We start from the raw sequence: 13,334 nt of genomic DNA, 5'->3' as shown, positions 1-13,334 counted from the left end.
CCAGTCTGGCCCGACGTTAACAGCTCTGGCTGGCAGTACTGAACACGTGAAGCTTCCTCCTCCTGAATTAAAACCCTTGATTTGTTGACTATTATTATTATTATTATTATTATTATTATTATTATTATTATTATTATTATTATTATTATTATTATTATTATTATTAATTGGGTTTATAAACCGCCCTCCCCCGAAGGGCTCAGGTTAGATTCAAGTCTGGGAGCACCTTAGAGACCCAACAGGATTTTTGGGATATAAGCTTTTGAGAGTCAAATCTCCCTTCGGGGGTAGGGCGGTATAATCAATCGAATTAATAATAATAATAATAATAATAATAATAATAATAATAATAATAATAATAATAATAATAATAATAATAATAATAATAATAATAATAATCCTAGGTCCTTGGGAAGGACTCGATATTCAGAGATGAATTCCTTGGGAAGGACTCGATATTCAGAGATGAATTCCAGACACTTGTGCTGTGTTGTTATGTGTATAATAATAATAATAATAATAATAATAATAATAATAATAATAATAATAATAATAATAATAATAATAACCTCACGATTGTGGAAAAAAAGAAAGTGTGGATAGTTGATGTTGCAATTCCTGGTGACAGCAGGATTGATGAGAAGCAACTGGAAAAACTTACACGCATAATGAGGATTTAAGGATTGAACTACAAAGACTCTGGCACAAACCAGTAAAGGTGGTCCCAGTGGTGATCGGCACACTGGGTGCAGTGCCTAAAGATCTTGAACGGCACTTAAAAACAATTGGCGCTGACAAAATCACCATATGTCAGCTGCAAAAGGCCACCCTACTCGGCTCTGCACGCATTATTCGTCGATACATCACACAGTCCTAGATGCTTGGGAAGTGTCCGACGTGTGATGTAATACAAAATCCAGCATATTGATCTTGCTTGCTGTGTGTAACTGTTTTGTATAATAAATAATAATAATAATAATAATAATAATAATAATAATAAATAAATAAATAAATAAATCCAGCATATTGATCTTGTTTGCTGTGTATAACTGTTTTTGTATCAATAAAATAACAACAACAACAATAATAATACCTTGACCAAGGTCTCTGATCGAGGGAGCTTTGCCTTTTGAAAGCTTATAACCCAAAAATCCTGTTGGTCTCTAAGGCATTACTGGACTTGAACGTAGCTGTCCTCCTGCAAACCTGTACAGCTACCCTCTGAAACTAAGTTGACCTCTGAAGATGAGTATTGCCTGCTCTGACCAGTAGCTGTTCTCCAGGTCTTTCACATCATTTACAACCTGATCTTTTTTAACTGATGGGGGGGTTGAACTTGGGACCTTCTGTATGCAAAGCAGATGCGCTACCACTGAACCATGATCCCATCCCTGAGGCGTCTCCAGCAGTGCTACCTGCCATTCTTTCATTACACATTCCAAGCTTTCACCTCTTCCACTAAACAGGACCCCACACCCAACTTGAGAGCCAGCGTGGTGAAGTGGTTAAGAGCTGGTGGATTCTAATCTGTAGAACTGGGTTTGATTCCCCACCCCTCCACCTGAGTGGCAGAGGCTTATCTGGTGAACCAGATGTGTTTCCACACTCCTACATTCCTGCTGGGTGACCTTGGGCTGGTCACAGTTCTCTCAGAACTCTCTCGGCCCCACCTACCTCACCAGGTGTCTGTTGTGGGGAGAGGAAGGGAAAGACGCTTGTAAGCCACTTTGAGTCTCCTTACTGGAGAGAAAAGTGGGGTATAAGTCCAAACTCCTCCTCCTCCTCCTCCTCCTCCTTTTCTTCTTCTTCTTCTTCTTCTTCTTCTTCTTCTTCTTCTTCTTCTTCTTCTTCTTCTTCTTCTTCTTCTTCTTCTTCTTCTTCTTCTTCTTCTTCTTCTTCTTCTTCTTCTTCTTCTTCTTCTTCTTCTTCTTCTTCTTCTTCTTCTTCTTCCTCTTCCTCTTCCTCTTCCTCTTCTTCTTCTCCTCTTCCTCCTCCTCCTCCTCATGGTTACATATAGAAAATATTCCAAAATAAATTGAATAAAATGGTCCACTACTCTCTGTTATAAACTTTTCTGTTTCATTCTTTCCTTTTTTGGGGTAAACCAAAGAGCTTGGTTTTGTATATGTGTGTGTATGAGAGAGCAGTGGTGGAGGTAATTCACAATTCTTCCTTTCTCTGCAGTATGTGTTTGTTAGGAGCGTCAAGCCCATGATGAATGTGGGCCTTAATCTTCAGTAAAGATTCCATTTAATTTTCAGGCTGAGTTTTGTCAGTCCAGATCCAGAGGAATGCCCGGCTCATAGCTATACAGATAACAGAGAATTGCCCTTTTCATTTTATTAATGGGAAACGCTTGTGAAAAGTATACTGGGGAGAAGCTTAAGGATGGTCTATTTACTGCAGCTTGACAGACGAGATTAACCTTTTTTTGTAACTGTGTATTGGGTTATTGTTTCTCATTTGGAGACTGCTACAAACTTAGGTTTATGGAGGACAAAATATTGCTGAGATACGGGAAAAGCATCTATTGTAATTGGCTATCTCACCATATGAGTTGTCTATGCAGTCAGTGTGAGCTATTATGGTGGCAAGAGAGTGGAGCCCATATGGGCAGGACGAGTTCGTTGCATTTTCATTGTATGGAATAAGCTTTAGGTACTTTAGAGAGCCAGTGTGATGTAGTGGCTAAGAGCAGGTGGATTCTAATCCGGAGAACCGGGTTTGATTCCCCACTCCTCCACCTGAGTGGCAGAGGCTTATCTGGTGAACTAGCTGTGTTTCTGCACTCCTACATTCCTGCTGGGTGACCTTGGCCTAGCCACAGTTCTCTCAGGACTCTCTCAGTCCCACCTTCCTCACAGTTCTCTCAGGACTCTCTCAGTCCCACCTTCCTCACCTGTCTGTTGAGGGGAGAGGAAGGGAAAGGAGCTTGTAAGCCACCTTGAGTCTCCTCACAGGAGGGAAAGGTGGAGTATAAATCCAAAACTCTTCTTCTCTTCTACTACTTAGGTTAATAAAGTGGCCTTTGTAGGACTGGAGACCAGCTCTGTAAGCTACTCCACATGAGGGTTAATCTCTCCCAGGCACTAGAGCCGCAGCTGTTTCTTGAGAGAACAGTGCACCTTTTCACAGACTGCGCTTGAATGTGTCATAAATTTGGTGTGAAGAATATGTTCACTACTCACACTTCTGCCGGCAAACTCCTTCGATGGTTCAGCCACTCTGCGCAAACATCTGCTGAGTTTTTGTGTGTGTTTTTTTACAATCCATATTTTGTCCTTTACGAAGTAAACGTTTTCCTTTTGTCAAAGATGTTGACTGACTTTAACAGAGCTCTGTCTCCCTGTGCCCATCCAGCCTGTCACCCTTCTTGCAAAACATGCCAAGGTCCTTCGGACGCTGACTGTGCAACCTGTCAACCTCACGCCATGTTTGCAAGTGGAAGATGTCGGACTTCCTGCAAGGAGCAGCAGTACCTTAACCTGGTGGGATATTGTGTCGGTAAGTTCACCAGAAATGCATTGCAGCAGGGGTTCCTGACCTTTCTGACCCTGTGGGGCACCTTTGGAGTTCTGGCACAGTGTGGGGGGACCAGCCACAGAAGAGCTGCCTTAACTAGAGATGGAGTGTACTGTATGTTATTGGAATGCACTTCCTCATTGCTTCTTTGAGGTTGGTTGAAGCCTTGCCTACGTACTGTCCTTTTGGGAAGGGACATATTTATTTATTTGTTTGTTTGTTTGTTTGTTCGATTTATAGGGCTTGAGGTGGCTCACAATATGGCTGTTCACAATGACAGCAAATAAATACAAATGTGACAAACGCTCATAGGGGAGGTGGTTTCAAGTGATAGACAGCACGGAAATGGTTAATTCCTGCCTGGTCCGGATTAACCTGGGGGGAAAGGGAATGGCCTGGGGGTAGAAAAAAAGCAGCAGGACTCCTGAGGGGGAGTTTTTTCCTGGGGAGAGTCCCAGGAAGGGAGGCTCCAAGAAAAGGGTCTGAGCCCGAAAACCTGACAGGGCTACCAAATAAGTCAAATTAGGGTGATCCTAGGAATGTGTCATCGGGGCTTGTTTACTCTCCCTAAAGGGGAGGTCCCCTAGATATGGCTGCAAGGAAGTGCCTGAGGGAGACTGGTCTTGAAGTGGAAGACCAGCTTCCTGAGGGGAGAGCTGTGACCCTTCTTGGTGTAAGCCGGTGGACACGGGGATTCAAGGCAGGGACCCAAACACCTCACCGTTGGCCATAGGATCATTTGAGAGCTGAAAACCATCTGTCAGGAGTGCTTTGATTGGGTGTTCCTGCGTGACAGGGGGTTGGACTTGATGGCCCTTGGGGTCTCTTCCAACACTATGGCTCATTCCGCACATGCAGAATAATGCACTTTCAAACTGCTTTCAGTGCTCTTTGAAGCTGGGCGGAATAGCAAAATCCACTTGCAGACAGTTGTGAAAGTGGTTTGAAAACACATTATTTTGCGTGTGCGGAAGAGGCCTATGATTTTATGAATTTTCCAACTTGGAGCTGGCCACCTTGCCTGGGAAGGAACGGAGGAAATAGTGATGCATAGCTTGGCCCAGAGTGGGGACTTGAACCTGGATTTCACAATTGCTCGTCCCGCACAACTCTGGCCCACCAGTTTTGTATCTTTTAGGAAGACTCTTATGAGGTTGTTTTATTTATGTTGAGTTTTGGTAACGGGCGTAAAGCTAGTATTTTGTGGGTTTTATTAGCTATGTTTTTGCCCCATTTCTCTTTCATATACGTGTTCAGGACTTTTTTTTTTAGAAAGGGCTTTTAGTGAGGCACACCGAGCTACGAGTTCCAGATAAATGAAATTTTAAAAATGTATGGCTGAGGGTATGGTGTGGGCCACCTGTCAGAGAAATTGATTAGGTCTGGATTGAGTTGAGTTTTTTAATATATGAGAGGCCAGGACTGTCAGGAAGAGATCTTTAGAAAAGGTATATTGGCACAGCTATGAATGATGGATAGGCTATGTCAAGAGAGGGGGTGGGGAGAAAGCTAAGATTTATTCGTATAGACGGTGGACCTGATCCACTGGGGAAATGCCCAAGACCCACTGAAATGAATGGAAGAGAACCTCCAGAAAATGTATCTTGCCAGTGCTTTGAATAATGGATGGACGATGTCAAAAGACAAGTGGATGGATAGAAAGCTAAGATTTATTCATATAAGGAGTGGGCCTGATCCACTGGGAATAGTGCGCAAGACCCACTGGAATGAATGATATCTATATGAAAGAATGGCCGTTTCAATGAGGTGTGCTCCTAATGACTAGCTTATCCTGTGCATGTTCATCCCAACCTTTTTGCAAGGTGCTCAGAACAACCTTCATTTGATTCCCAGGGCCAAGATCCTCGTAGCCATTTTCGCTAGGTTTGCCCAGTATTCTGTGGCAGACAAAATCCTTTCTCTTTTATCTGATCAGAATCGCAATGTTGCCTATATGATGTCACTGGACACATGGGCAGTCAAGATGATCTCTGTTAAAATCTTACTTTGCTGTAGTCTGGTCCTGTCAATTTTAAAAGTGGTGGGGAGTGCCTTTTGTGGTCTAGCAGGAATTCACTAGACTAGATCATATAGGTTTCATGTCAACTGACTGACCCTCAGCGTGGAAATCAAAGAACTCAAAAAAGCAGAACTTCCAATGCTTCTGAAGTGGTGGCCGGAAGAACGGGATAATGTTATTTTGTGGGCAGGGGAAGGCAGCTAGGAGCAGGAAAACCTGAAGGCTCCAAATGCATGCTGATGAAAGGTCTCATTTTCAGAGCTTCCAGAAACTGCTGAGATTCTCTAATCTGAGAGCGGGGAGATTGCCAAAACGAGGGAAATGTGTGCATAACTGAGAATCCACCCCAAAGGGAATGTATGCTCTGTGCAAAGGGGGAGGAGGAGGAGTTGTTTTTGTTTGGATTTATACCCCACATTTCTCTCCTGTAAGGAGACTCAAGGTGGCTTACAAGCTCCTTTCCCTTCCTCTCCTCACAACAGACACCTTGTGAGGTAGGTGGGACTGAGAGAGGTCCAAAGAACTGTGACTAGCCCAAGGTCACCCAGGAGAACTGAAGGAGTGCGGAAACACATCTGGTTCACCAGATAAGCCTCTGCCACTCAGGTGGAGGAGTGGGGAATCCAACTTGGTTCTCCAGATTAGAATCCACCTGCTCTTAACCACTACACCACAAGTACGTAAATGGCCGTGGCTCTCTCGTTCCGATTTTACTCTTAACAACAGCCCTGTGTAAGTTAGACAAAGGGAGAGGGGCTGGCCAAGCTGGAGCCAGCAAGCTATGTGGGAGAATGTGGGCTTATACTCAGCTCTCCCAGTCGATCCTCCACACCAGTCTGGCTTCCCAGTGGGTTGGGCAGAGTCCTTTCTGTACACATGAACCTCAGCCAGGGGAGGCTAATTGCGCTTACCTATTTAAAAGCGATGCATCCTGTTTTAATCTAGAGGAGGGCAAGTATAAACGCCAGCCAGGATTCGCTCCAATCACTTCAGTGCTTTAATGTGGCTATTTTTCCTCTCTGTTTATCGAGGGAGAGATAAGACTGGCGGGGATTCTGCCAGCACTCAGAGTTTCCAAAAAAGATAATGGATTGGGGAGCGGTCCATAAAGAAAGGGGGGGGGGAATGCAAAAGGCTTCAAACATCTCTCCCCCCCCCTCTCGAGTCCTTCACGGTGACCCACTCCCCTTCTCTATGTTTTATTTGGCTTTTGGAAAGCAAAAGGCTTATTTCTTTGATCTCGGGAAATAACTTCTCCCAGCTTATTTTGTTTTCTACCGCAGCCAAGTTATTATTTTGTCTTCCAGCAGCCGAGATGGGGAAAGGAGAGATTGGTACTGATAGCGGGGAAAGGGGTGGGGTGGAGGAGAGAGACTTGAGTGCAAATTAATTGTGCAGCTTTTTTTTCTTGAGATGTTTTCTTTAAAGGGGGCCTTAGCACAAAGTATTTTCTTTTCTGCCTGCCACAGCTTCCAGGGTTCAGTGCCCAGTTAAAGGATCACAGGTAAAGGTCACTGGGAAATATTTGTCTGTGCCTGGGACCTTGCAGAGTTGCTGCCCAGTCTGTGTAGTCAGTTAAGAGTTAGTGGGTCAGTGGTCTCACTTGGTAGAAGGCAGGTTGTAGAGGGGAAGGCTGGTATCTTGTCCCTTTGTTCAGCAAAGCTTGATGCTTCCCTCCAACCTGTTAGGTCTCAAACCTTGAAGCAATAAGCAGACTCTGTAGTATTGATCAGTAGTGGTTTTTTGACAGGCATTGAAGCACCCAGCTGGACAAAGCCAGTTAAGAACATAAGAACATAAGAACTAGCCTGCTGGATCAGACCAGAGTCCATCTAGTCCAGCACTCTGCTACTCGCAGTGGCCCACCAGGTGCCTTTGGGAGCTCACATGCAGGATGTGAAAGCAATGGCCTTCTGCTGCTGCTGCTCCCGAGCATCTGGTCTGCTAATAATAATAATAATTATTATTTATTAAATTTAGTATACCGCCCTATCCCCGAAGGGCTCAGGGCGGTGTACAGATAAAACATCAGCTAAAAACATACATATAATTAAAACAACAGTCATATCTTAAAGCATCGCCCGAGCCCTTACGAAACCCTCCTAATGCGAAATAATGGGTCCTGATGGTATTAGGGTCCATGGGGGTAAAGAGGAGGGGGCAGGGGCACCCTCAGCGGCCGGTCTCTCCAAAGGCCCGGTGGAATAACTCAGTCTTACAGGCCCTGCGGAAATCCCCAAGGTCCCGCAGGGCCTGGACAGCTGGAGGGAGAGTGTTCCACCAGGCCGGCGCCAGAGCCGTGAAGGCCCTGGCTCGAGTGGAGGCCAGCCGCATCATTGCGGCTGGCCTTAAGGCATTTGCAATCTGAGATCAAGGAGGATCAAGATTGGTAGCCATAGATCGACTTCTCCTCCATAAATCTGTCCAAGCCCTTTTTAAAGCTATCCAGGTTAGTGGCCATCACCATCTCCCGTGGCAGCATATTCCAAACACCAATCACACGTTGCGTGAAGAAGTGTTTCCTTTTATTAGTCCTAATTCTTCCCCCCAGCATTTTCAATGAATGCCCCCTGGTTCAAGTATTGTGAGAAAGGGAGAAAAATTTCTCTCTGTCGACATTTTCTACCCCATGCATAATTTTATAGACTTCAATCATATCCCCCCTCAGACGTCTCCTCTCCAAACTAAAGAGTCCCGAACGCTGCAGCCTCACCTCATAAGGAAGGTGCTCAATCCCTCTGGGGAACCTGGCTTTTGCTACCTGTTTTATTCCAATGCTGCTCCCCCTTCCCTGTTTCCCAAGGAATGTGAGAAAAAGTTTGGAGCTGAGGTGCCCCAGGGTTGGCGATAGACAGAGATAAAGCCACCTGGCATCCTACCCCCACTGGACAGCAGAAACAACCCTGTTTCCCATGGGACTAAAGTGTCAGGGGAAAGCCTAGTTATCTACACGGCGTGTGAAGCCTTAAAGCAAAATATCAAGGAAAGAATGCCCCAGAATAGCAGCGATAACATTTAGTAGGCTGGTTACATATATCTTGCGGTGAGGTAGCTATATATAACTTCACCAGCATACAGCTGACAACTAGAGGGAGACTCACCTTTGAGAGGGGGGCTTGCCAGCAACATAATGATTTTGCCATCAATGTGTTGAGTGAAAGGGGGTGTCATTGTGCCATCATCTGCACTGTAGCATTTTGGGCCAAACTCGATGGTTTAACCATAGAGTTTTGACTGAATTCTAGAGTATCACTTGTGACCTGATGACATCACTTCCAATCACACAGGAAGTGGCATTAGCATCTAGACTCTAGGGATCGCTGCCCTCCCATTCCCCTTCTTTTCTCTCACTGTCCAACTCCTGAAAACAAGCTTGCTCCCTCTTCAACATGACATCCCTTCAAATATTTCAACATGGCTTTCGTGTCACCCCTTAAACCTTCTCTTCTCCAGACTAAACATATCTGGCTTTCCAAGCCACTCCTCTTAGGGCATGGAATCCAGATTTTTTAACATTTTGGTCCTCCTCTGGACCCGTTCCAACTTGCAATATCCTTCTCGAATGCTTGAGCTAATTGCAGGGCCTATAACTCAGTCACATTCTGGTTTTGCCAGCCCTGATTAGGACAGCAGACGTACAGAGCTCAATGCTTTTAATGGCACGAAAACCGCCCAACAACTTCTGTACTTGTTTCTTTGACCTTGACCAAGAGTCCCTTTCCTCAGTTTGCCGTTCATAATGCTAAATTGCATGTTCCCCCAGTTAGGCAATCAAGTTTGATTTGGGGGGAAAAAAACCCTCTTTTTTCATGAGCTGCATAATTTTGCACACATAACTTGATTTGCGATGAGGTTGAAGAATTTGGCTTAGCAGTGGCTCGTCACAGAAAGTTGGTTTTTGCTTCGTGACGGCGGCTGTCCCTTTCCCCGTGCCTCTGAACACTTATAGAAATAGCGCTGTGTGAATTTATGTGTGTTAATCGTCAGGTAACAAGCGGCTGTCACATACCGTATCAACTGGGAACGCTATATTTGTATTACAATAATGCTTTTCTTAGTATCTTAAGGGCTTTTTTGAGGGGAGGAAACTCGCACACCCAACTTCTCTAACAATATTTTCATAGCTATCGAGTCATCCATCAATGCTAATTCGGGATGTTTTTTTCTCAGAACCTTGAGGGAGAATAGTGTGTGGGGACTTCAAGGGAACACTTTCTTGCATTTAGAGTCACATCTTATTCCTTCGGTACCCGGAAGGGAAATGGTTTGCCGATTGCAAGCTAATTGCAACAAGAGACGCCAGTGGCGAAAGAGAACATTTTAACTGTGGGAGACTTTAAATCCTCCCCGCCCTGCGTATCTTGGCCAGAAAAATGGCTCTTTCTGTCTTTTGCCCTGGATGGCCGTTCTTCAGGTTGAAAGAAAGCTGTAGGCTATGTGAACCAATTAACAGGAGTTAATTTAATTGGCAAATGAGAAGAACCTTTCTACAAGCCAGCGGAGGCAGGATTCCAGAAGAATGTGATTTATTTGGCTGTTTGTTTTATGGCCTGCAAGGTTATATACTGCTCTGCCGCAGTGTTTTTGCGGAGATTTACAACGGTCGGAAAAACTTGGTAAACATCAACACAAGTCGCACCAACACGGGATGCCGAATCATAAGATTCCGTAGCCTGCAATTATGACCATGAGAATGACACCGAGCGGAATGAGGAATTTTGGAGGGTTGGATACTTGAGTTTTATTTATCGCATTTTGTATTCTTCCTTTCCAGGACATCAGGAGGGTAATCCCATGGTATTCTTGCCTACAAGCCCCAGCAAGGCTAAGCTGAATTAAGAACATAGGAACATAAGAACATAAGAACTAGCCTGCTGGATCAGACCAGAGTCCATCTAGTCCAGCTCTCTGCTACTCGCAGTGGCCCACCAGGTGCCTTTGGGAGCTCACATGCAGGATGTGAAAGCAAAGGCCTTCTGCTGCTGCTGCTCCCGAGCACCTGGTCTGCTAAGGCATTTGCAATCTGAGATCAAGGAGGATCAAGATTGGTAGCCATAGATTGACTTCTCCTCTGTAAATCTGTCCAAGCCCTTTTTAAAGCTATCCAGGTTAGTGGCCATCACCACCTCCTGTGGCAGCATATTCTAAACACCAATCACACGTTGCATGAAGAAGTGTTTCCTTTTATTAGTCCTAATTCTTCCCCCCAGCATTTTCAATGAATGCCCCCTGGTTCTAGTATTGTGAGAAAGAGAGAAAAATTTTCTACATTTTCTACCCCATGCATAATTTTATAGACTTCAATCATATCCCCCCTCAGACGTCTCCTCTCCTCTCCAAACTAGAGTCCCAAACGCTGCAGCCTCTCCTCATAAGGAAGGTGCTCCAATCCTTCAATCATCCTCGTTGCCCTTTTCTGCACTTTTTCTATCTCTTCGATATCCTTTTTGAGATGTGGCGACCAGAACTGAACACAGTACTCCAAGTGGGGTCGCACCACTGCTTTATATAAGGGCATGACAATCCTTGCAGTTTTATTATCAACTCCTTTCCTAATGATCCCCAGCATAGAGTTTGCCTTTTTCACAGCTGCCATGCATTGAGTTGACATTCCCATGGAACTATCAACTAAGACGCCCAAATCCCTTTCCTGATCTGTGACTGATAGCACTGACCCCTGTAGCGTGTATGTGAAGTTTTGGATTTTTTGCCCCTATGTGCATCACTTTACATTTAGCTACATTGAGCTGCATTTGCCATTTCTTAGCCCACTCACCTAATTTATCAAGGTTTAAAATAGTTAGATCCCCTCTTATATCCTTGGACTCAAGGTGGCCATACACAGAGTTTCAATTAATTTGCCAAAAGCCCTACTTATTATAAGTGGTGTGGCCGAGGGGAAATTTCCAAATCATGCCTCCTACGATTTGAGTCGTCTTTAGACAGTGTTTGTTGATATCACAGTGTGGAATGTTTTTGAATTTCCTGGATGCTACCTGGGTTCTAGATCAAATCAATGCTGCCATTCAGGGAGAATGGTCAGGATTTTACTGGTTCTGTCCTTGAACTCTGTGCATAGATTGGGTCTTCTGCCGAGAGTTGGTGCAGGCGCAGTTGCGTTGGATGTACAGATCGGGGTAAACCAAGAGGTGCAGTCCTCTGCTCTTGCACATATGCATTCATTCACCTTACGTAGTTGGCACTGGGAGAGCTGGCAAGGCCCTCTTGAGATTCTTCCTACTGGGTAGTGAGGTAGGATTCCTTCTGTTCATCCTTTGTTTGGTCAAAGTCAACCACTTAGGAAGCAGAGATTAAGATTTGCTTGTGGTTGTTTACAGGCAGCAGGAAAGAAATGAATTTATGCTTTATCCCCTTGGGAATACAGCAGGGTCATTGGGGGAGTGGGGGCAGATTAGTTGTGAACTTCCTGCATTGTGCAGGAGGTTGGGCTAGATGAGCCTTGAGATACCTTCTGACTCTATGGCCCCTTCCGCACACCCAAAATAATGCATTTTCAAACCACTTTCACAACTGTTTGCAAGTGGATTTTGCTATTCCGCACAGCTTCAAAGAGCACTGGAAGCAGTTTGAAAGTGCATTATTCTGCATGTGCGGAATGAGCCTACGTTTCTATATCCATAAAGGACATTTTGAGTACTTCCATTCTTGGAATTACCAGAAACCTGTGCATGTTTGAGCTCATGATGTAGCTCTTCCTTTCTACCCAATAGCTTGTGATTGTAGTCGTAAAAGACTATAAAATAGATTTCCCGTTCATCTCCCATGTGACTCGTGAAGAAAAAAATATAGTGTTTATATTGATATGGCAGGGAGCAGAGAACTTTAAAGAGGACTCTGTATTCTTTTTCTTGGGGGAGGGGGCTCCACAAAATGCTCTGGTGAAACATCTGAAGCAGCTTCTGCGAGGGACATTACCATCCTCCCTCCCCTTTCTTTCCGCTCCATTTCCCCGTGGTCCATCCAGTTCACTTTGAGCCTTCTTTCATTTTTCTTTTCCAGAGAGATCAATGGTGTATCCTCCTTTTTGATGTCCACATGGTCAAAGCAGCACTGTAGGCTATAGAGAGACCTCTTTTCCCCCCAGAACAAAGCTGTCCAATTACGGGAACTCACAGAAGCACAGACTGCAAAGTCAAACTGATGTGCGGCGACATTCAGTGCAACCGGAAAGTTAAACTTTTGAAGTATCACTTTTGGGGAGAAGTGTGACTAAGAAGCCAAAGAAGGCCATAGACCTGAGGGCCTTGATATTTGTTGGCACCACCTGACCCAGGAGGAGAGCCTGCCCTTCAAGGCCAGGGAAATTTTGAACTGTTATATAAAATTGTGGCTGAAATAAATTTTATTTAAAATAGTTGGATCCCCTCTTATTTCCTTGGGCTCGAGGTGGCCATACAAAGAGTTTCAAGAAGTCTAGTATTTAAAAAGGGAAGAAAGATAGGTTTGGAATAGAGTAGGTCAGTGGTGGCGAACCTTTGGCACTCCAGATGTTATGGACTACAATTCCCATCAGCCCCTGCCAGCATGGCCAATTGGCCATATTGGCAGGGGCTGATGGGAATTGTAGTCCATAACATCTGGAGTGCCAAAGGACCCACTTCTCAGCTCTGTTTCCCCCCTCTCTGGGAGGGTTTTATTGCTGATGCCATCTTTGTTAATTACCGCTGTGTTTTAATTTAATTTAATTTTAATGGGGTTTTGTTTGTATATGCTGTGTGAGGAAATTATGTTGTGCACCGCCCAGAGCCCTTCGGGGATAGGGTGGTATACA

The 13,334-nt window shown here is 44.7% G+C and overlaps 1 protein-coding gene across 1 annotated transcript in view; it reads left to right on the top strand.

Annotated features, from left to right (window-relative positions):
* Nucleotides 1–13,334, top strand: part of FRAS1 (Fraser extracellular matrix complex subunit 1) — a 200,981-nt gene that overhangs the window by 54,306 nt on the left and 133,341 nt on the right. Inside the window, exon 13 of the mRNA XM_048509698.1 lies at nucleotides 3,361–3,504. Within this exon, the coding sequence (XP_048365655.1) occupies nucleotides 3,361–3,504 (144 nt within the window). The remainder of the gene's footprint in view (nucleotides 1–3,360; nucleotides 3,505–13,334) is intronic.

Source organism: Sphaerodactylus townsendi, linkage group LG10, assembly GCF_021028975.2.
Source record: "Sphaerodactylus townsendi isolate TG3544 linkage group LG10, MPM_Stown_v2.3, whole genome shotgun sequence".
NCBI classification, from domain to species: domain Eukaryota; kingdom Metazoa; phylum Chordata; class Lepidosauria; order Squamata; family Sphaerodactylidae; genus Sphaerodactylus; species Sphaerodactylus townsendi.
This window is presented reverse-complemented; position numbering and strand designations above follow the sequence as displayed.